This window comes from Schistocerca serialis, chromosome 2 (assembly GCF_023864345.2).
Source record: "Schistocerca serialis cubense isolate TAMUIC-IGC-003099 chromosome 2, iqSchSeri2.2, whole genome shotgun sequence".
In the NCBI taxonomy this organism is placed as follows: domain Eukaryota; kingdom Metazoa; phylum Arthropoda; class Insecta; order Orthoptera; family Acrididae; genus Schistocerca; species Schistocerca serialis.
In genome coordinates, this window is record NC_064639.1 from 68,604,797 (window position 1) to 68,626,622 (window position 21,826).

At 41.1% G+C, this 21,826-nt stretch overlaps 1 protein-coding gene across 2 annotated transcripts in view; it reads right to left on the reverse strand.

The window, feature by feature from the left end:
- Positions 1–21,826, reverse strand: part of LOC126455446 (fatty acyl-CoA reductase 1-like) — a 238,813-nt gene that overhangs the window by 161,390 nt on the left and 55,597 nt on the right. For both annotated transcript variants that reach the window (XM_050091196.1, XM_050091197.1), the window contains exons 3-5: positions 11,496–11,744; positions 8,892–9,037; positions 2,398–2,507 (exon numbers count right to left, since the gene is read on the reverse strand). In XM_050091196.1, the coding sequence (XP_049947153.1) occupies positions 2,398–2,507; positions 8,892–9,037; positions 11,496–11,744 (505 nt within the window). The remainder of the gene's footprint in view (positions 1–2,397; positions 2,508–8,891; positions 9,038–11,495; positions 11,745–21,826) is intronic.

The following is a 21,826-nucleotide window of genomic DNA, read 5'->3' on the forward strand; positions in this document are numbered from 1 at the left end:
ATCACGTGAAAAGCTTTCCAACGTTATTATGACCGCATGATGGGAATCAACAGAGCGTGGCGAGATCTCCAAATTTCGGGCATTACCACTACCCTCCCCCCCCCCCCCCCACCTCGCCGCGGACAACGAAGTGGCCGACGGCCTTCACTTAATGACCGAGGATAGCGGTGTTTGCGTAGAGTTGTTGGCGCTAACAGACAAGCAAGTGTGCTTGAAATAACCGCGGAGATCAATGTGAGACGTACTACGAATTTTCCCAGTAGCACAGTACAGTGAAATTTAGCGTTAATGAGCCACCGAGCAGGGCCCATAACCTTTTGGTTGGGCCCTAGACGAGTTGGAAACCGTGGTCTGGTCAGATGAGTCCCAATTTCGGCAGGTAAGAGCTCGTAGTAGGGTTTGAATATGGCGCAGACCCAACAGAGCCATGGATCGAAGTTGTCAACACAGCACCATGCAAGCTGGTGGTGGCTCCGTAATGGTGCAGGCTGTGCATGCAGGAAAAAGACCAGGTTCTCTCGCCTCATTGAATTGATCGTTGACTGGATATTGATACGTCTGGTCATTCATGGACTGCATGTTCGCGGCGCGGTCTAAGGGGTGCCTTGCCACGGCCAGCGCGGCTATCCCTCGGGCATAGTTGTGTGTGTCGTCCTTAGCGTAAGTTATTTTAAGTTAGGTTAAGTAGAGTGTAAGCTTAGGGACCGATGACATCAGCAGTTTGGTTCCATAAGACCTTGCCTCAAATTTCCCATTTCCAACTACATGTACCCAAACAACGGTGCGCTATGTCATCGGGTCCCAGTTATTCCCAGCTGATTTAAAGAACAGTCTGGGCAGTTCGAGCGAATTGTTTGGACACCCAGATCGCCCGACTAAAATCTCATCGAACATTTATGGTATTTGATCGATAGGTCAGTTCGTGCACGAAATCATGCACCGACCACACTTTCGCAAATATAGACAGCTGTAAAAGCATATTGGCTTAGTATTCCTGCAGGGGACTTCCAACGACTTGTTGAGTCCTTACCACGTCGAGGTGCTGTACTAGACCGGGCAAAAGGAGGTCTGGCACGATATTGAGAGGTATCCCACGACTTTTGTCACCTTCGTGTACTTTTTCAATACCATTGGAGATCTAACAATCGTAATGCGCTATTGCATTATGTACTAATTATGTCTTCCCTTAAATCAAATGTGGTAAAGGCCTTGCCGGAGTGGATACACCGGTTCCCGTGAGACCACTGAAATTATGCGCTGTTGGGCGTGGCCGTCACTGGGATGGGTGACCATCCCACCGCCATGTGCAGTTGACATTTTTCGGGGTGCACTCAGCCAACTGAGGAGCTACTCGTCCGAATAGTTGCGGCTTCGGTCAAGAATACCATCATAACAAGCGCTCTGCTGACCCCTCCTATCCGCATCCTCCTCTGAGGATGACACGGCGGTCGGATGGTCCCGGTAGGCTACTCGTGGCCTGAAGACGGAGTCTTTATTATTATTATTATTACTTAAATGTGGAGTAGTAAACTGCACGATGGTTTACTATCAACGTAACTTTCCCCCTCCTCCCTCCCCTTCAGCATTTGTTGTTAATATTGCTCTATTACAATTTATTTTTCTATTCGTCAGTTGAGTGTGTAAGTAATGACCTTGTCATTAAAATAAACAGCAAGGGCATTAACTCGTTCACATAGAAAGAGTTGTCGGCTACGGTCTCGTCGACGTGTCTCGGCTCTCGTGTTTAGTTGTGGAGTTGGACGCTGCAAACGCCGCCGTGTGTGCCGCTGCCCGCAACTCGCGCACACACAGTCGAAGGCAGGCGGGCAACGTCCTGTGGTCAGATCGACCCACTCGCCCTGCTGCTGCGCTATCAAGCCTTGTACAATTTCAAAGTGACCAGTTCAGTCTGAAATAATTTTCTTTCTTTAAGCGGGAGCTGTCGTTAATTTTCACAGTTAATGAAGATTTCGTTTTCTTCTAATGCGAATGTTCATAAAATAAACTGCCAAGGTTAAGTATCTGGAACCTTGCAGTTCAATTTTGAGAGCACACATATGATCAGAACTACATTGCCCTCAGTAGTCGTCTCAACACCGATTAACACGAATCAGGCCATATGCAGGATAATTTAGAAATTTTGCACGAGACACCAAAAAGCTACACCTCAACGTGTTAGAAGAAAATACTTACTCACGGAAATGAACCCGTTGGTTCAGGTATTTCATTTGCAGTACATAAGATTAACATTTGTATCATCTGCTGCATTAGAAAGAGTTTGATTGCCCTACATGTATGCTGAGGAATACATCTGAACCGTGTCTAAAGCTACGAAACTTGTCTGCTTAGGGATTAAGGTAATCCTATACCTCGAGAACAAATATATATTGAACTTACCAATGGAAGGCCTGATGACTGAGGCAGGTAGTCCAGCAGCATGTGTGCGTATTAGATCCTCGGCGACTGCTTTGGTGAAGGTGTAAGTGTTGGGCCAATCACCCAGCATCCTGGAACATATTTGCATTCCGAAAAATCCTACTGAATCTGCACCTGAATTAACATAAATCTCCCGAGTGAGAAATTTTAGCACGATTTGAACAAAGGGAGTCACGTTGGAAAACTAGTGCATACTAAATGATTACCTATATATCTCACTCTTATATGAAGCTGAACAACTGGCGATTAGACCATTGTAATTAGTCCTGCACACATGTGGACTCTGTAACCACCGTGCTACACTGGTGTGCAAAACTTAAGGACGATGTCAACTAAAATTGCTCGACAAAACTTGGAACATACATAGAAAGAACTGTTACAGAATACACTGAAGTGACAAAGGTCGTGTGACGCACCCTCGGCCGACCCACGTGCGTGAGTCACATACTTACTTAAGCTCGTGGGTCGCCTCGTTATGTGATGCGACAGCAGCGCATCTAGCGCCTAAAGTCAGAACTGTAGTGCACGTGATGTTGATGCTTACAGGGTAACGCACCAAAACGAATGGCGCCGACCATCAAAGGTGTTCCATCAGAACAAACTCCACCGACTTGAGATTCCAAATTGGAAACAAATATTTTAGTTTTATACACACCTGGATCGCCATATGAATAAGTGCGCCACTTCCGGGATTATAATTAACGACGCCACATTAATTCATAACAATGCCAGCCTCGTGTTGACGCGGGACGAGGGCGAAAAAAGAAGAAGAGTACTTTAAATTGTATTTTCGTTATTGCCTGTAAGCTGCTGTTAAGCAATGTGTTTCGTACAAAAATGCCTTCTCTTGTTATATTTTTTCACAACAGATTGTGCCTCACTACACAACAAGTAAACAGGTTTACTTTTGTTCATGATGAAGAAGTAATCCTCGGAAGTGAATATACGCAAGCGTCAATAAACGAGATCTTCATTAAACTCAGCAGGTGTGTAGAGAAAGCAATAAAATGCAACAAATATTTTTTGTTTGTGCACAATTTTACTTTTAACGAGTAAAACACACCCCAAGAGCTAATTCGGCATATTAGGTTTGGAGGACACGACAATATATAAAAGAAGTTTGTCATATAAAAGTTAACGTTCTTGAAAACTATATAACTGAATCTTGTATTAATTTGAATTTTTGCGAAATATCACACCAGTTTTAATTATTTCTCAAAAATAAAAACTTTTGTTACAATACAAATTAAAGAAGCTTGCGAGCTACTTTCATCCATGTGTAATAAAGCTGAAATACCATTTTTGCAAAATTAACTGTACACAACGTGCTGTCAGAGTATTTTCAACATATCTATTTAAAATATCTAAACATTCATTATTTATCTAGTTATTTGGGAATTGGAAACGAAGTTCATGCTGCTTGACAGAGCGTAGAGGAACTATGATATTATTTAATTTACTCAATTTATTCTGTGTTTTCATTTTTTTTACGTTTGACAGGCATTTTTTGTTTATTGATTTACCGTTTTGCGTATGCATACTGTTTTAATTAAAAATTGTAAATGTCTCATTATCACGATGCAAAATCATTACAACAATAATAAACTATAAATAAATGATTAAAAATAACGTTTACTTAAACCATACACAAAAAGTTATTGAAATTTCTAAGCATAAGATACATGACAGACAAAACAAAAAAAAAAACTAAATTCAGCAGGATTTCAAATTGTTGCTAATGATCTTCGAAATATCCTGATTTGTATTAGGCATATTTCAGAACACTGGTAAGGCTTGGCGAAAAGAATTGATTATGTACTAATGATTGCAGCTTGATTATACTGTTTCTCAAGTAAAGACTGATATCCAAATCATTCAAAAAATCTAGATTTGAAAATTTTTTCACAAACGTCATCCAACAATGAAAGCTGTACACATCTCATGACTGTACCTGTGCCACTGAGCCCATTGCGATCATTAGATCAATTTTATTGACCTCAGGTACGATGCTCTATATGGTTCTTCCACATTCACAGCTCTAAGAATTTAACAATAACACAGATTCCTCTCACTCAATGGGAAAGAAAACATGTTTCAAACATCCTTTGACCTGATCAGACGTTTGTTTAGCAAGATTGATGCTCTCACAACGACATTTGGGGCTTCAAAAAGAGATCGCCGAATTCCCAGTTGAAACTCACCATTAGTTTCTATTAAAACTATGGAAAGGTTGGAGGTCAATGTGAAAAAATAATTTTGACAATCATACCTGAGGACAAAACTTGGCCATCTGATCATCCCAAAGGACTCAATGGCACAGGAACTGACATGGCCTTCAGCGTTGGAAGAACTCTGTGAGAACTTAGCAAATATATTTGCATTGAATGATTTTGATGTCAATCTCCACTTGAGGAATAATACAAATATGCTGCAGTCACTAGAATATAATCAGTTCTGTCTGGCCAGGTCTTACCAGTGTACATGTAATATGCCTGACACAAATCAGGATATTTAGAAGATCATTCTTGACAATTTGAAATGCAACTTCATTTTGTTTCCTTTTGTATTCTCTGTTGTGTATATGATGTGAAGAAATTTCATTGATTTTATGTGTATAGTGTAAAAAAAAATTTATGTTTCGAGATTTATTTACAGATTATCATTATTGCGAACGGCCTTCCATCATAATAATAATTTACTTATTATTTTCAATTAACAAAATACATGCATGTGAATGGTAAACTAATAAAAAATATAGATGTAAAGTGCAAAACAAAATATTTAAGACACAAAACAAATAAACAAATTAAGTAAAATTAAAAGCTAGACCAATAATGAAGGTTTAGATATTTGAACTAGGCTTGTTGAAAGTACTCTGACAGCAGATTGTATACAGCATGTTTTCCAAAAACGGTATTTCAGAAAACAGTTTTTTTTATATATGGAGATATGTAGCTCGAAAGCTACTTTAATTTCTATTGTAACAAAATTTTTCACTTTTCAGAATTAACTCTGGTGGAATATTTTGCAAAATATCATATTATTACAAAATTTCATATTATTACACTATTCAATTATACAGTTTTTTAGAATGATAATTACATATCAACTTTCATATCAGGAACATTTTTCTACATATCATCGTTTCGAAGATATTCTCTTCAAACCTATCATGCCAAATTGACTTATGGGGTGTGTTTTACCACTTAAAAGCGAATTGGGTAAAAACAGACAGAAATATGTTTTCCATTGTTTTGCTTTTTCACCAATATTGTTTAATGACTCTAGTGAATTTCGCCTTGTCAGTCCGTTTTGCCTAGAATTGTCGATATTCAGCATCTACTTTTCTCTTCTGACTGCTGGACATTTTGCGAACAAACTGTGGTGTCACCGCTAGACACCACACTTGGTAGGTGGTAGCTTTAAATCGGCCGCGGTCCATTAGTACATGTCGGACCCGCGTGTCGCCACTGTGTGATCGCAGACCGAGCGCCACCACAAGGCAGGTCTCGAGAGACGGGATAGCACTCGCCCCAGTTGTACGGACGACTTTGCTAGCGAATACACTGACGAAGCCTCGCTCCTTTGCCGAGCAAATAGTTAGAATAGCCTTCAGCTAAGTCAATGGCTACGACCTAGCAAGGCGCCATTAGTAACATTGCATGTATCTAAAGAGTCTCACTTGTCTCATCAAGAGCGATGTACCAAAAGGATGGATTAAAGTTAAGTATTCGAGAAGCTACGTACTTTTCTTTATAGCATTCATTACGTATCCTGCTTCAGACCTCACGCCCATCTGCGTGAGCGTAGCGCGTGCCTTTCGGCTTCCTCTCATTGTGTCTAGGCTGTCTTGTCTAGACACAACACAAAGTCTGTGTAGGCACGCGATATTAACAAAACGTTATGCATGAACCGTTGACTGTTAACTGTTTTATTCACCAAGTTATGGCATCTGCTGATGTTGTTTAGAACGTAACGTTTCGCATGTAGTGAGTAATTTTCGTGCCATTCTCACCTAATAACAACGTTTGCGATTTATCAGTGTGTATCACAGACTCAGGCAGGACGTATTAAGCAACGTATGTGTTGTCAACGCTGATCAAGAGGCGAAAATAATTATCCCAGCACCGATTCAAAGTGCTGAGCTGCTAGCCCCATTCTCCGCATGCGCATTAGCAATGGGCAGTAACTTTGCATTCAGACTAAAAAGTGTTTCTCTTTGTGGTTCAAATCCAGCGGCCGCCTAATTGCATTGTGCATGCACAGAGTAAGCATCATTTGCTACAAGATCGAGGCTAGCCGAGTGTCGACGGAAATTTGTGAAAATGAGAGCACTTCGCTATCTCTCCACGAATTTCTTCCGTGGGCCAGAATATATTCGTACAGTTTCCCACCCATGCCTTAATTCAGAAGTATTGTCTCATGCCGTGATGTTATGATTACAGATACTCCAGAGTCACTCATCGAATTATTTGATGGAGTAACTGATGTGCATCGGTGGCGAGTTTCAAAGTCTGACTCATTTATTATGACCTTTGATTCTCCAATGCTGGACACATCCCTCCGACTGAATGTACGGCCCGGGGTCCCAAACGCACTGCGCTGTTTTAAATGTCGACGCTATGGCCAAACACAGCGTGAACCAGAAGGAAAAGAAGAATAAAGAGGTTAAAATAACCAAGCGCTTATCCTTTGCTGGGGTACAAAAGTAATACAAGTCCATGTAACCAGCCACGTTCATGACATCAATTGTCTCATTGGTTAAGAAAGGTAGACATGTCCACACAAACTCACACGAACGACGATAGCACGAGTACATGCCCCTGTAAGAGTAGTAGCTAAGCAACTACTGTTTCCATAGCAGTAACAAGAAGACCAATCTTTGAAAGTTCTGAGAGCACCAATAAGCAGCCAGGCCTCAAGCAAGGCAGCAACAAAATATATCCAGCAATATTCCGAAATGTATATCTCGACTATAATTGGCACTGAAAGAGAAAAGAATCACATGAACAAACAAAGAACATAAAGGGGTATGTACAAACCCATCAGACCATCAAACGATAGTGTCGAGTCGACGTATGAGTATTCACACGACCTAGTCGTCAATTACGAATACAGCTCCTTGCTTCTCCTACTCAACAGTAAATTGCAGGCAGTTGCTACAACAGTCCCTGCGCCTTATAGGACGGCACTAGGCGCGTTAGATCCCCCGTCCCCCCAAATAATGACTACACAGTTCCTTAGGATTTCAGTGATCTTCTTCTGCAGTTACCCCAACAGTTCGCTCTTTGAGGAGATTTTAATACACGTAATATGTTGTGAGGATTTCGGGAACCTCATCTCTTCTGAAGCATTCTCTGCCACAGACGTCACAAAATGCTCTTAACCGCATGGTCTCGGGGGCCTTGCCACGGTTAGCGCGGCTCCATCTGTCGGAGGTCCGAGTCCTCCCTCCGGCATGGATGTGTGTGTTGTACTTAGCGTAAGTTAGTTTAAGTTAGATTAAGTAGCTTGTAAGCCTAGGGACCGATGACCTCAGCAGTTTGTTCCCATAGGAACGTATCGCAAATTTCCGAAATTTCCAAAAAAATGCTTTCATGCCCTCGCTGATATCGCTCAGTGGAGAAATGGTCGGTGATCCGCACTCCAGCGATAACATTTCCATCTGTATTCACCTGAAAGAGCAAACTGACCTACAATGTAGGCTGCCAAAGTGGATGTTCAGAAAGACTAATCGTTGTAAAATTGAGATGAATTACAGGACCTGTTGGTTGGGATGAGCAGATAATGAGTACAGAATATATACTTTAAGTAAAATTGAAGAAATAACAAAAACAATGAGATGTAACAGAGATGAGATTAATGGTAAATTTATCTTGAACTATGCCACCTCCCAAGTGAAGGATTTTATTACCTTCTGTGGTGTCACCGCCAGACAACACACTTGCTAGGTGGTAGCCTTTAAGTCGGCCGCGGTCCATTAGTATATGTCGCCACTGTCAGTGATTGCAGACCGAGCGCCGCGTCATTTGCTACGACCTAGCAAGGCGCCATAGCATTTGATATTATTTTATATTGTGGTTATAACATGTACCGTCAAGAGAGATGTTCTACAATTGTGGATTAAAGTTAAGTATGACATCAACTACGTACTTTATTTGCTACTATTAATTCCTTTAACTGTTCCAGACCTCACGCCAATCTGCGTGAGCTTAACGCGTGCCTTTCGGCTTCCTCTCATTGTGACTTGGCTGTCTTGCCAAGTCACAACACCTTCACTATCTCTATAATAAAAACTGGCTGCAAATGTGTACAGCAAGTGTCTAAAAAAAAGGGTTAATTAGAGCCTCTTTTCTCTATAAGTATAAAAAGTATAGTTTAGGGCTGCATGTAGGCTGATAAAAAGTACTGATAACCCTCTCTAGAGCAGAAAGTTTCGAAAGTTAATCACTCACAAAGGTAGTAGCTGCGCCAGTTGTTCGTCGTCCATGACGCTGACCAGTTTTATTAGCTCTTCAGCGCTCAGTTCTGGAGGATAGAACTTCTCGTCGACTTCGTCTCTGGGGGCATTCGAATACGCCGTCGACATGTAGACGAAAGCCTGCAATCAAGAAATTACACTAAGTTTCTTGGTCGCCTTTGTAAATGTTATAGGAGTACTTCCTGGAAACTAAAAAGTAGACTTCTTCTGCGCCCTTCTAAACTCATAGCCACTATCACATCTAATAATCATCATAGGAGATGATTTCAACACTAAGTACAGCGGCAAAAGCTAAGGTTTGTGCACTTCTCCTGGTATAATTTTTGTGGAAACTCTGACTAATCTTGGTCTGCATTTGCTGCTGTCTTTGGAAAAGTTAGATTCATGTGTTGATACGACTAGTGATTAACACTGTCGCGATACCGTGATGGTTTGGCACCTGATCGCGAACAGCCAGAGGCGTTGTCAACACTTAACCAGTAGCGGCCCCTTCAAATCATGCTGGTGATGGAGTGGCACGGCGGTCTCTCGTTCCGAATGAGCTGTGGAGTTGGCCAGCTATTACTGTTGATCACGTTCTTTTGACTATGAGTTATTTAAAAAGAACGTATTTTAAATATTTTGGTTTGCTGACATACATCACTTATGTTGATTTTTTTTATTAAATCCGTATACTGACTTTTTTCCCTTGGGCGCCAATTAACACTCATGACTAGCTCAACTGTTGCATTCGGTTTTTCAATTAATTTAATTTTCAGGGCACAGTAGTTGCTTTTCGTCTTTGCTAAACTCTTCCATAGAAATAATTAATGTAATTAAGTCTTGTGCCTCCACTGCAGTTCATCAACCAGGGCTTTTTTTCATCGTCTAGTCTACGAGCAATGCATGAACGGGGAGATGTACACTCATGCTCATAAATTAAGGTAATTGCAGTATGTGGCACTACACAAAACTGGCGCTGATAGCATAGACGCATACGGAACCCACACGACACAGATCTGTAAGTCCACGGTATTGGTGATAAGTTGAGAAAACCGTCCCAAAGCGCATGTACTACAAAACGCCACTGTTTCCTGCGCATGTACTTCGACATCAATATGGGATATGATCGCCATGCACACACACACAGGCCTCACAACGGGTTGGCATATTATGGATCAGGTGGTCGAGCAGCTGCTGGGGTATAGCCCCCCATTCTTGCACAAGTGCCTGTCGGAGCTCCTGAAATGTCATAGGGGTTTGAAGATGTGCAGTGATACGTCGACCGAGAGCACCCCAGACGTGCTCGATGGGGTTTAGGTCTGGAGAACAGGCAGGTCATTCCATTCGCCTGATATCTTCTGTTTCAAGGTACTCCTCCACGATGGCAGCTCGGTGGGGCCATGCATTATCATACATTAGGGGGAAGGCGGTACCCACTGCACCACTGAAAAGACACAGACACGCTGGTGCAAAATGACGTCCCGATACACCTGACCGGTTACACTTCCCCTGTCAAAGACATGCAGGGGTATACGTGCACCAATCATAATCACACCCCTCACCATCAAACCACGACCTCCATACAGGTCCCTTTCAAGGACATTAAGGGGTTGTTATATGGTTTGTTGTTCACGCCTGATGACAATCCGGCGAGAATCACTGTTCACACTATACCTGGACTCGTCCATGAACACAACGTGTGACCACTGTTCCAATGATCATGTACTGTATTCTTGACACCAGGCTTTACCGGTTCTCCTGTGACCAGGGGTCAGTGGATGCACCTTGTATGTCTCCGGGCGAATAAACCTTGTCTGTTCAGTCGTCTGTAGACTGTGTGTGTGGAGACAACTGTTCCAGTGGCTGCGGTAAGCTCCCGAGCGAGGCTACCTGCAGTACTTCGTGGCCGTCTGCGGGCACTGATGTTGAGGTATCGGTCTTCTTGTGGTGTTGTACACTGTGGATGTCCTGTACTGTAGCACCTCGACACGTTTCGTGTCTGCTGGAATCGTTGCCAAAATCCTGAGATCACACTTTGTGGCACATGGGGGGCCCGTGCTACGACCTGCTGTGGTTGACCAGCCTCCAGTCGCCCTAGTATTCTACCCTTCATAACGTCGTCAATATATCTTCTTTGAGCCATTTCCAACACACAGTCGCCATTAGCACGTCTAAAAACGTCTGCACACTTACTCGCTGCATCGTACTCTGACATCCACCAACACACCTCTGCATATGCGGACTGCTGCCAGCGCCACAGTGCGACAACCGCAGGTCAAATACACAGCATGGTCATATCCCGAGGTGATTTAAACCTGCAAACCGCCCACCGGAGCGTTGTTTCACCATGTATCAGCATTATCGATAATTTATGAGCATGAGTGTATTTGTATAGTACAATTATGAATTCTAAAACTGACTAAACGATTTATCGTTCTAAACAAAGTTTAATTTTTATAAGGTTCACCATTCCAATCCTCCTCAGTAGCTGGATAAATATGCTTTACTCTGAATAAGTCTGGGCATACTGCACCTTAGAATTAAGATAACCGGAACTAGGACAGCATGTACCTGATTAATCTGAGCCACAATTCACCTTTATGTTGGGCATACGCTTTGCGAGTGCGATGATCTCGCGGGTGGAGACCACGTTGGTGACGGTGGCGGTCCGGAGGTCTGCGTCGAACCTGACTGTTGCAGCTAAGTGTAAGACGACAGACACCTTGCTGGTGAGCTCAGCAGCGTCTGCAGCGCTGATCCCCAGGCCTGGCTGAGTGCAGTCGCCCGCTATGGGTACCACCTTCTGTAGGTAGTCAGGACACTCCTGGCGAGCCCTGCTGAAGATCTGAGGACAGGACAAGTAAAGCGCCTTGCTTTGGAGCGCCAGGATGTAACGCAAAAGTATTATTAATTGATCTCTACAGGGCGGTCAGAAAATGTGTGAAATTCTTGTATGGATGTTACAGGGTAGGTTGTATTGAGACATAAATGTTAAGAAAGATATTCGATACGTTGCTCCGTTTCCGAGTTATTTAGCATAGAATTTACCCAATCGGGGCGTCGTGTGCTTGCATTCAAGCGGCCTGCCAGGGGCTTTGTCTCGTTAGCTGAAACTTGTTTTTACGCCCGCGACGATCAGATTGGCTACCTTCAATGCTAAATAACTCGGAAATGGCGCAAGGTATCGAATTTCTTCCTTAACATTTATGTCTCAGTACAACCTGCCCTGTAACATCGCTACAAGCATTTCACTCATTTTCTGACCACCCTGTATATCGTCTTTTGAGCAGTTTAGCTACTACTGGACGAGGTAACAATGGAATTACTCGAATTTTTTCAGGTGCTAGACAAATAATATTCCATCCAAAACAACTGTTTTACAAAACGGAATGTGGAACTATATTCCGTGGAACTGTATACCATTTCCGTGAACGAAACTGTTCAAATTTTTAGAGTTACATTAACTTTAGTCGCAGCGAGTGATGTAACAAGTGTCGAGTTTGTAAGGAATAGGAAGTTGATGAGCTGTGTGAGTTACTATTAACAGCAGACTGATTTAGTTACAATTCAGAGAATCCTGATGGACGAACGTAAGCTTGCAATAGCCTTGTGTGCATGCCCAAATTACAAGCTTAGGAAGATGTGGTGTGTGTACTGTAAGACCTTCGGTACACACATCATCAGATTATTTGGCTTGTCGCCCTAACGAAGTAGGCGAGTGTCAGCAATATGTCTCGTGGTCTTATCGTGGCGTGTTTATCTTCTACCGTTAGGTCAGACCATAGAAATGCCTCTTGCACGCTTAGAGTAGCAGATTGACGGTGACCAACTTTAAACAGAACTTGATTAATTTTCACACACATTTATTTAAATAATGACAATCTCAAACCTTACTTAACTTGATTCTGGATGTTACTTACAATTGACAGTCTGAAGTTCCTTCGGTCTTGATACGTTAATGTTATTCTCACATATCTCTGATACTTGACAAAGTGTCTATTCATTTACCTTCATGGCTATGTACAGGAATATGGTAATCTTATTAGGTGCAGACGGAAACTTGACTATAGACCGGTACAGACAAATGTAGACTGGTACAGACTAATGTAGACTGGTACAGACAGGTGCAGATAAGTGCAGACTTGTACAGACTAAGGCAGACTGACTAATTGGGGGTCTGTACACTCTTTCTAATACCTCGAGCGTTCAGGTATCACTGCGTGAGTGTGATCTGTGAGGAGAAGAGGTTCTATGTTAGCAGCATTCTCATTGGCTGCGTTACATATTAACACGCGGATTGGCGGAAGCAGAATTTGGTCCGTCTCTAAGACAGCGCCATCTTGTACTGCGGAGACGGACGAGCGCTGTGCCTGCGCTGTTGTGCTTAGCAGGGCGCGCTCTAGTGGGAAAGTTGTGTACACGCTGACTACGTGGAAGTATGCACACAACAGAAGGGGAAATATAAATAATGCACTGCCTGACAAAAGAAAATGAAAAACTAAGCAGGGGAAGAGGAAACAAAATTAAACTTCACTGGCCTGGATTCATTTAGGAAGGGTGTCATAAGGTCGTTGTATCCTCTCCTGAGGTGAGCTGACCCACAACTGTTGGAACTGGCTCCTCATTTCCTGACAACTGGTACGGGGACTGAGTTGAGATATGAGCTGGCCCCACAGATGTTGCATTGGGAACAAATATGTGGGCCTTACTAGCCATGGGAGTACCTCAAAACCACTCAGACTGTTCTTAGAGGCATGTATGTGGACGACCATTGTTCTGTTGAAAAATGGCACCAAGGTATCGTCGCAGGGAAGGTAGCACAAGAGAACACAGGATGTCTGTGACATAACATTCTGACATCAAACTTCTCAATCACCGCCAGACGTGACCTGAAGTCATACTTGATTTCGTGTCGCACATTGTCTTTTGGAAGAGAGGGACCTATCCCCATGCCGCCGCCATGCACAGCGAAGAACCTGGATTCATCACTGAACGCAATGCAACGCCACTGACCAGCATACCTCCCAGACCATGCATAATTCAAAATACAGCTGTTTGCATTGTGGTGTTTACGCCAGCAAACGCTTATGACAGTATTAGTCGACCACATTACTATTGCTCTCGGAGTGAGGGTGCTTCAGTCAGCTTATCGTGAGTTTTTATCACGGTATTTCTCAAAGACACGCTGAAACACTTGGTAGTACACACACAAATGTTTTGAACTCATTCACACCGCAATGCCTTTCAAGCACTGTACTTGTTCAATGTTACGTCAACGCGTTTCATTGACGCCAAGTGCAACAATATTGTGGTCGGGTAGTAATTCTCTAGTGACCTGCTCGCAGACTTCGAAGAATAATACAAAATGATAAAGAATGCTGCCTGCTCTTGGATGGCAGGTGCAAATGTGAAGGAGATTGAGAAATTAGGTTATATCGTAAATAAAAGAAAACTTACATCTTACGTAACTGAAATTTTTTCTTGTATACCACTCATGTTTTCAGATTCATATTTTGCATCTCCAATGGTCTACAATAAATACAAATTTATGTATGCAAGTTTTTCAGGGATTCCTTGGCAGTTTGCTTGAGTCGAGCTACTTCTATCTATAATTATACCGTTGTGCTTTTTATTTATATTCATTTTTCATGTGCATGCAGCATGCAACCATTTGTTGTTCTATACGCACGAAATGCACATACTAAATATTACCTTTTGCATAACTTGTACTATGGTATACTGTGCATGCTCGCACTGCTTACTCATATGACTGACTGAGGGTTCATGGGAGCTGTAGGAGTGGAGAATGCAACGATGTTTTGAGATAGGGATGGAGTATGTGTAGATGATAGGGCACTGTGTGTGTGAGTGTGTGTGTGTGTGTGTGTGTGTGTGTGTGTAATTTTTTAAATTCCCTTATTTTCGTTATTTTCTTTTTTATGTTTATTTATTTTATATCCGAAGTTTGAATAATAGTCCTCTGTTATGGCTTTTTTGATCATTGAGTATATTTTCTTTTTTTATGGCCTTCTCTATGAAATCCCCCCCCCCCCCCCATGAACCATGCACATTGCCATTGGTAAGGAGGCTTGCGTGCCTCAGCGATACAGATAGCCATACCGTAGGTGCAACCACAATGGAGGGGTATCTGTTGAGCGGGCAGACAAATGTGTGGATGCTGAGGAGGGGCAGCAGCCATTTCAGTAGTTGCAGGGACAACAGTCTGGATGACTGACTGATCTGGCCTTGTAACACTAACCAAAACAGCCTTGCTGCGCTGGTACTGCGAACAGCTGAAAGCAAGGGGAAACTACAGCAGTAATTTTTCCCAAGGGCATGCAGCTTTACTGTATGGTTAATTGATGATGGCGTCCTCTTGGGTAAAGTATTCCGGAGGTAAAATAGTCCCCCATTCGGATCTCCGGGCGGGGACTACTCAGGAGGACGTCGTTATCAGGAGAAAGAAAACTGGCGTTCAATGGATCGGAGCGTGGAATGTCAGATCCCTTAATCGGGCAGGTAGGTCAGAAACTTTTTAAAGGGAAGTGGATAGGTTAAAGTTAGATATAGTGTGAATTAGTGAAGTTCGGTGGCAGGAGCAACAAGACTTTTGGTCAGGTGAATACAGGGTTATAAATACAAAATCAAATAGGGGTAATGCCGGAGCACATTTAATAATGAATATAAAATAGTAGTACGGGTAAGCTACTACAAACAGCATAGTGAACGCATTATTGTGGCCAAGATAGACATGAAGCCCACGCCTACTACAGTAGTACAAGTTTATATGCCAACTAGCTCTGCAGATGATGAAGAAATTGATGAAATGTGTGATGAGATAAAAGACATTATTCAGATAGCGAAAATTTAATAGTAATGGGTGACTGGAATTCGACAGTAGGAAAAAGAAGAGAAGGAAACGTAGTACGTGAATGTGGATTGGGGGTAAGAAATGAAAGAGGAAGCTGCCTGGTAGAATTTTGCACAGAGCATAACCTAATCATAGCTAACACTTGGTTCAAGAATCATGAAAGAAGGTTGTGTACATGGAAGACCCATGGAGATACTAGAAGGTTTCAGATAGATTATATAATGGTAAGACAGAGATTCAGGAACCAGATTTTAAATTGTAAGACATTTCCAGGGACAGATGTGGACTCTGACCACAATCTATTGGTTATGAACTGTAGATTAAAACTGAAGAAACTGCCAAAAGTTGAGAATTTAAGGAGGTGGGACCTGGATAAACTGAAAGAATCAGAGGTTGTACAGAGTTTCAAGGAGAGCACAAGGGATCAATTGACAGGAATGGGGGTAAGAAATACAGTAGAAGAAGAATGGGTAGCTTTGAGGGATGAAGTAGTGAAAGCAGCCGAGGATAAAGGAGGTACAAAGACGAGGGCTGCTAGAAATCCTAGGGTAACAAAAGAAATATAGAACTTAACTGATGAAAGGAGAAAATATAAAAATGCAGTAAATGAAGCAGGCAAAAGGCATACAAATTTCTCAAAAATGTTATCGACAGGAAGTGCAAAATGGCGAAGCAGGCATGGCTAGAGGACAAATGTAAGGATGTAGAGGTATGTCTCACCAGGAATAAAGTTGATACTGCCTACATGAAAATTAAAGAGACCTTTGGGGGAAAGAGACCCACTTGTATGAATATCAAGAGCTCAGATGGAAACCCAGTTGTAAGCAAAGAAGGGAAAGCAGAAAGGTGAAAGGAGTATATACAGGGTCTATACAAGAACGATGCACTTGAGGACAATATTATGAAAATGGAAGAGGATGTAGATGAAGATGAAATGGGAGATATGATACTGCTTGAAGAGTTTGACAGAGCACTGACAGACCAGAGTCGAAACAAGGCCCCAGGAGTAGACAACATTCCATTAGAACTACTGACAGCCTTGGGAGAGCCAGTCCTAACAAAACTATACCATCTGGTGAGCAAGATATATGAGACAGGTGAAATACCCTCAGACTTCAAGAAGAATATAACAATTGCAATCCCAAGGAAAGCAGGTGTTGACTGATGCAAAAATTACCGAACTATCAGTTTAATAAGTCACGGCTGCAAAATACCAACGCGAATTCCTTACAGATGAATGGAAAAACTAGTAGAAGCCGACATCGGGGAAGATCAGTTTGGATTCCGTAGAAATATTGGAGCACGTGAAGCAATACTGACCCTACGACTTATCTTAGAAGCTAGATTAGGGAAAGGCAAACCTATGTTTCTAGCATTTGTAGACATAGAGAAAGCTTTTGACAATGTTGACTGGAGTGCTCTCTTTAAAATTGTGAAGGTGGCAGGGGTAAAATACAGGGAGCGAAAGGCTATTTACAATTTGTACAGAAAGCAGATGGCAGTTATAAGAGTCGAGGGACACGAAAGGGTGCAGTGGTTGGGAAGGGAGTGAGACAGGGTTGCAGCCTCTCCACGATGTTATTCAATCTGTATATTGAGCAAGCAGTGAAGGAAACAAAAGAAAAATTCGGAGTAGGCATTAAAATCCACGGAGAAGAAATAAAAACTTTGAGGTTCACCGATGACATTGTAATTCTGTCAGAGACAGCAAAGGACTTGGAAGAGCAGTTGAACGGAATGGATAGTGTCTTGATAGGAGGATATAAGATGAACATGAACAAAAGCAAAAGAAGGATAATGGAATGTAGTCGAATTAAGTTGGGTGATGCCGGGGGAATTAGAGTAGGAAATGAGACACTTAGAGTAGTAAAGGAGTTTTGCTAGTTGGGGTGCAAAATAACTGATGATGATCGAAGTAGAGAGGATATAAAATGTAGACTGGCAATGGGAAGGAAAGCGTTTCTGAAGAAGAGAAATTTGTTAACATTGAGTATAGATTTGAGTGTCAGGAAGTCGTTTCTGAAAGTATTTGTATAGAGTGTAACCATGTATGGAAGTGAAACATCGACGTTAAACCGTTTGGACAAGAAGAGAATAGAAGCTTTTGAAATGTGGTGCTACAGAAGAATGCTGAAGATTAGATGGATAGATCACATAACTAATGAGGAGGTATTGAATAGGATTGGGGAGAAGAGAAATTTGTATCACAACTTTACTGGAAGAAGGGATCGGTTGGTAGGACATGTTCTGAGGCATCAAGGGATCACCAATTCAGTATTGGGGGGGGCAGCGTGGGGGTTAAAAATCGTAGAGGGAGACCAAGAGATGAATGCACTAAGCAGATTCATAAGGATGTAGGTTGCAATAGTTACTGGGAGATGAAGGACCTTGCACAGGATAGAGTACCATGGAGAGCTGCGTCAAACCAGTCTCAAGACTGAAGACCACAACAACAACTATTAAATTATCTTCCTGCAAAGTGAGCATTCCCATTCTTTGCTGTTACACAATAAGAGTGCCGTATCTGTTTTTATTCCAGTGTGATGGTGATTTTCCTTTATTAAATGTTCTGCATATATGAAATGGGTATGTTCACTCTTCAGTAATCTTACATGAACTTTGTACCTGATTCTTGCACCCAACACAGTATATTTAGAGCTTCAGCTATTACATATTAGTTTATACATTCCTGAACTGTTGAATTGACGTTTCTCTTCTGCCACAGTTCTTAATTTCTTCTGCATTGGCGAATTTGAATGATATTTTTATTTGTAGCTGTCTTTTTTTAATTTTGCTGTTTTAACTGTAAAAGCAACAGTTATAAAAACAAACGTAACAGGTTAATGCTAATGAATAGACAGAAAAGTTTGAAAACTCGTTAAAAGATATTAAATGCACTCACAAGAAAACAGAAACAAAACTTGGTACAAAATATCCAGCAGCAGAAGTGGTTAGAAGTTAACCCAACTTACATAAAGACCGCTTAGATATGAGATCAGCTATTAATTTCAACAGTGCTCCCACAAATAACATTACAAAGTTTGCACACAAATACTTTAAAGAACATTTCAAGCTAGAGAATAGCAGAAATATTAAAAAAAACTCCTTAGATCCAACCCAAAAAGCAAAAGATACACACATCACATCAACTACAAAATTAGAGCTAACCCAAAAAGCCAAAGATACACACATCAGATCAACTACCAAATTGGTGTTCCTTGACATGAAAGACATGTGCACCTCAATCACACTTGTGACAAAAATTAATATTGTAAGATAACAATCGACAGGAAATGCAGACGTCGCAAAACCACTATAAAAGAACTTATACAAGTAATAGAAGTGATCACTGAACAAAACTTCATTCACTTTAACAGTTCATTCAATCTACATAAGGAACTTCTACCAATGGTAAGCCCAATCTCATACATACAAGCAGATACCCAAATGAATCACACAGAAAACAATTTTTTTCAGAAATAATGGTAACAAATATATTTATATATAATACATGGACACAAATATGTAGATATCATATACCTCACCGATGAATCACATGGACATATAAGCAGTTTACACCAACAGATAAGCAACAAACACCACAAAATCCAGTTCGCCATGGAAACAGTAACAGAGGAGGAAATACACTACCTAGACCTACAATTTCATAAAATCTAACAAAAGGCCCCACTTCAACGTTTTCAGACAGGAACCAGCTACAGGCATAACATGTAAAGGGGTTTCAGTATCTCTACCAGTGACAAAAATTGTTAAGTAATGTATTATTTATTTATTGTGTGACATGTTTCGAGGGTATACCACATCATCAGTCTATATGGCATTATAAAAACAATTTCGCAATAGGATCATGCAGATTATAAACAGCCTTTTCGTAAATGCTGTGGTTAACCTGTGGAAGAAGAGAAAACCTAGACAGAGGCAATGCCACAGTCACTTACTTCGTTCTTATCACATGGCAGTCTCGTTGTGATGCGTTTAGGTGTTTCCATTTCTGTGGCTCCCTTTGCTTTCTTGATCACTCTTCACAAATTTTCACATACGTACCAGTAACTTGGAAACACGATCACAAAAGCAAATGTGTAGTGCAGTGGACAAGATGTCGGTCAAAATATGGCTGGTTTCTATTTGACTATCGATCTGTCGATCTATGTGGTGTCAGATGTTTGCAATGTCTTCTGCACAAGTTGTTATCGTATTACAAATGTAGGTTGACGAAATACATTACAAATTGAGCACCTGTAAGATACAAATGATGATATAAAAACAATTTAGTTTAAACAATTCTATGCTACTGCTGGGGCTAGAATAAATGACTGTGATTATTCCAAGTGTACTGTAGCGAAATTGGAAAAGAAATGTGAATTTCTGAAGTCTGTCATTTCATTCAGAATCTCGTTAATCCCCATGTGGATATGGATGAATATTTCCATTTCTTCCAGGATGTACGTTTTCCAGCTCTTTTCTAAATTATGTTGTACTATGTTGTCTATTGTAACACAGTGTCCTATTTCATTTAAATGTTTCGCTTTAGCTGATTTATTCGGATTGCCTAGTCTGAAACAGTCAATGTGTTCCTTAAAGTACGTTTTAAAACTTCTTCCCATTTGGCCAATATAATATGTATTGCAATGACTGCACGTAATTTTATCAATTCCTGATTTGTTGAGTTTCTCTTTAGGATGTGATATGTCATGTACCAGCACAAGTGATCCTGATGTCTGTTTTTTTAAAACATTATTTTGACTATGTTTCGACTGTGACTGTCAAAAAATGTGTAAAGGTTTTTGAGTACAACTACCAGTCACAAAAGTTGTTAACTAATGTATTTTTTATTTATTGTGTGACATTTTTCGAGGGTATACCTCATCATCAGGCTATATGGCATAGTAAACAATTTCGCAATAGGATCAAGCAGATGTTAAAGAACCTTTTCATAAATGCCGTGGTTATCCTGTGGAAGAAGAGAAATCCTAGTAAGAGCGATGTCACTTTGTAAGATGGATTGATGTTTGCATGAAAATATTTTGTAAAAGTCACTCACTTTGTTCGTATGGTGTGGCAGTCTCGTTGTGAGGAGTTTAGGTGTTTCCATTTGTGTGGCTCTCTTTCCTTTCTTGGTCACTGTTCACAAATTTTCACACACGTACCAGTAACTTAGAAACACGATCACAAAAACAAATCCGTAGTGCAATGGGCAAGATGGTGGTCAAAATACAGCTGGTTTCGACTTGACTGTCGATCTGTGTGGTGTTAGAAGTTTGCAATTTCTTCTGTATGTTTTGTTATCATATGACAGATGTAGGTTGACGAAATACATTACAAATTGATCAAGAAAGCCAAGTCAGTCACAGAAATGAAGCACCTCAGCTCATCACAACGAGACTGCCATGTTATAAGAACAAAGTGAGTGGCAGTTACAAAACATTTTCATGCAAACATCAGTCCAGCTTCCAAAGTGACATCGCCTCTTACTAGGTTTTCTCTTCTTCCACAGGATAACCACAGCATTTATGAAACGACTGTTTAACATCTGCACGGTCCTATTGCGAAATTGTTTCTATAATGCCATATAGCCCGATGATAAGGTATACCCTCGAATCATGTCGTACATTAAATAAATAATACATTAGTTAACAAATTTTGTAACTTGTAGAGGTACATAAAACCCTTTACATATTTTTTGAGACAGTCACGGTCGAGAAATATTCACAATGGTACCAAATACAGGATGACAATTAACCACAAACCTAACCACCCACATTCTCAATAAACAAAAACGAGCCTGTGCAAAACACCTCTAAGCAAAAATAACTATGCAGAAGAATTAAACAAGATAATCAACAAGGAGCAAAACAATTGATAAAACGGAGACATAGTACAGAAACTGCATGATACCAATATAAAGAAAATACAGACTGAAGAGAGCAAAATTAATAACAGACCAAATAGATCAATTAATAAAAATAACACAGAATGCACACTCACACCAGAAAACACAACCCAACAAAAAATGGCACGTCATTACAGTGCACAAC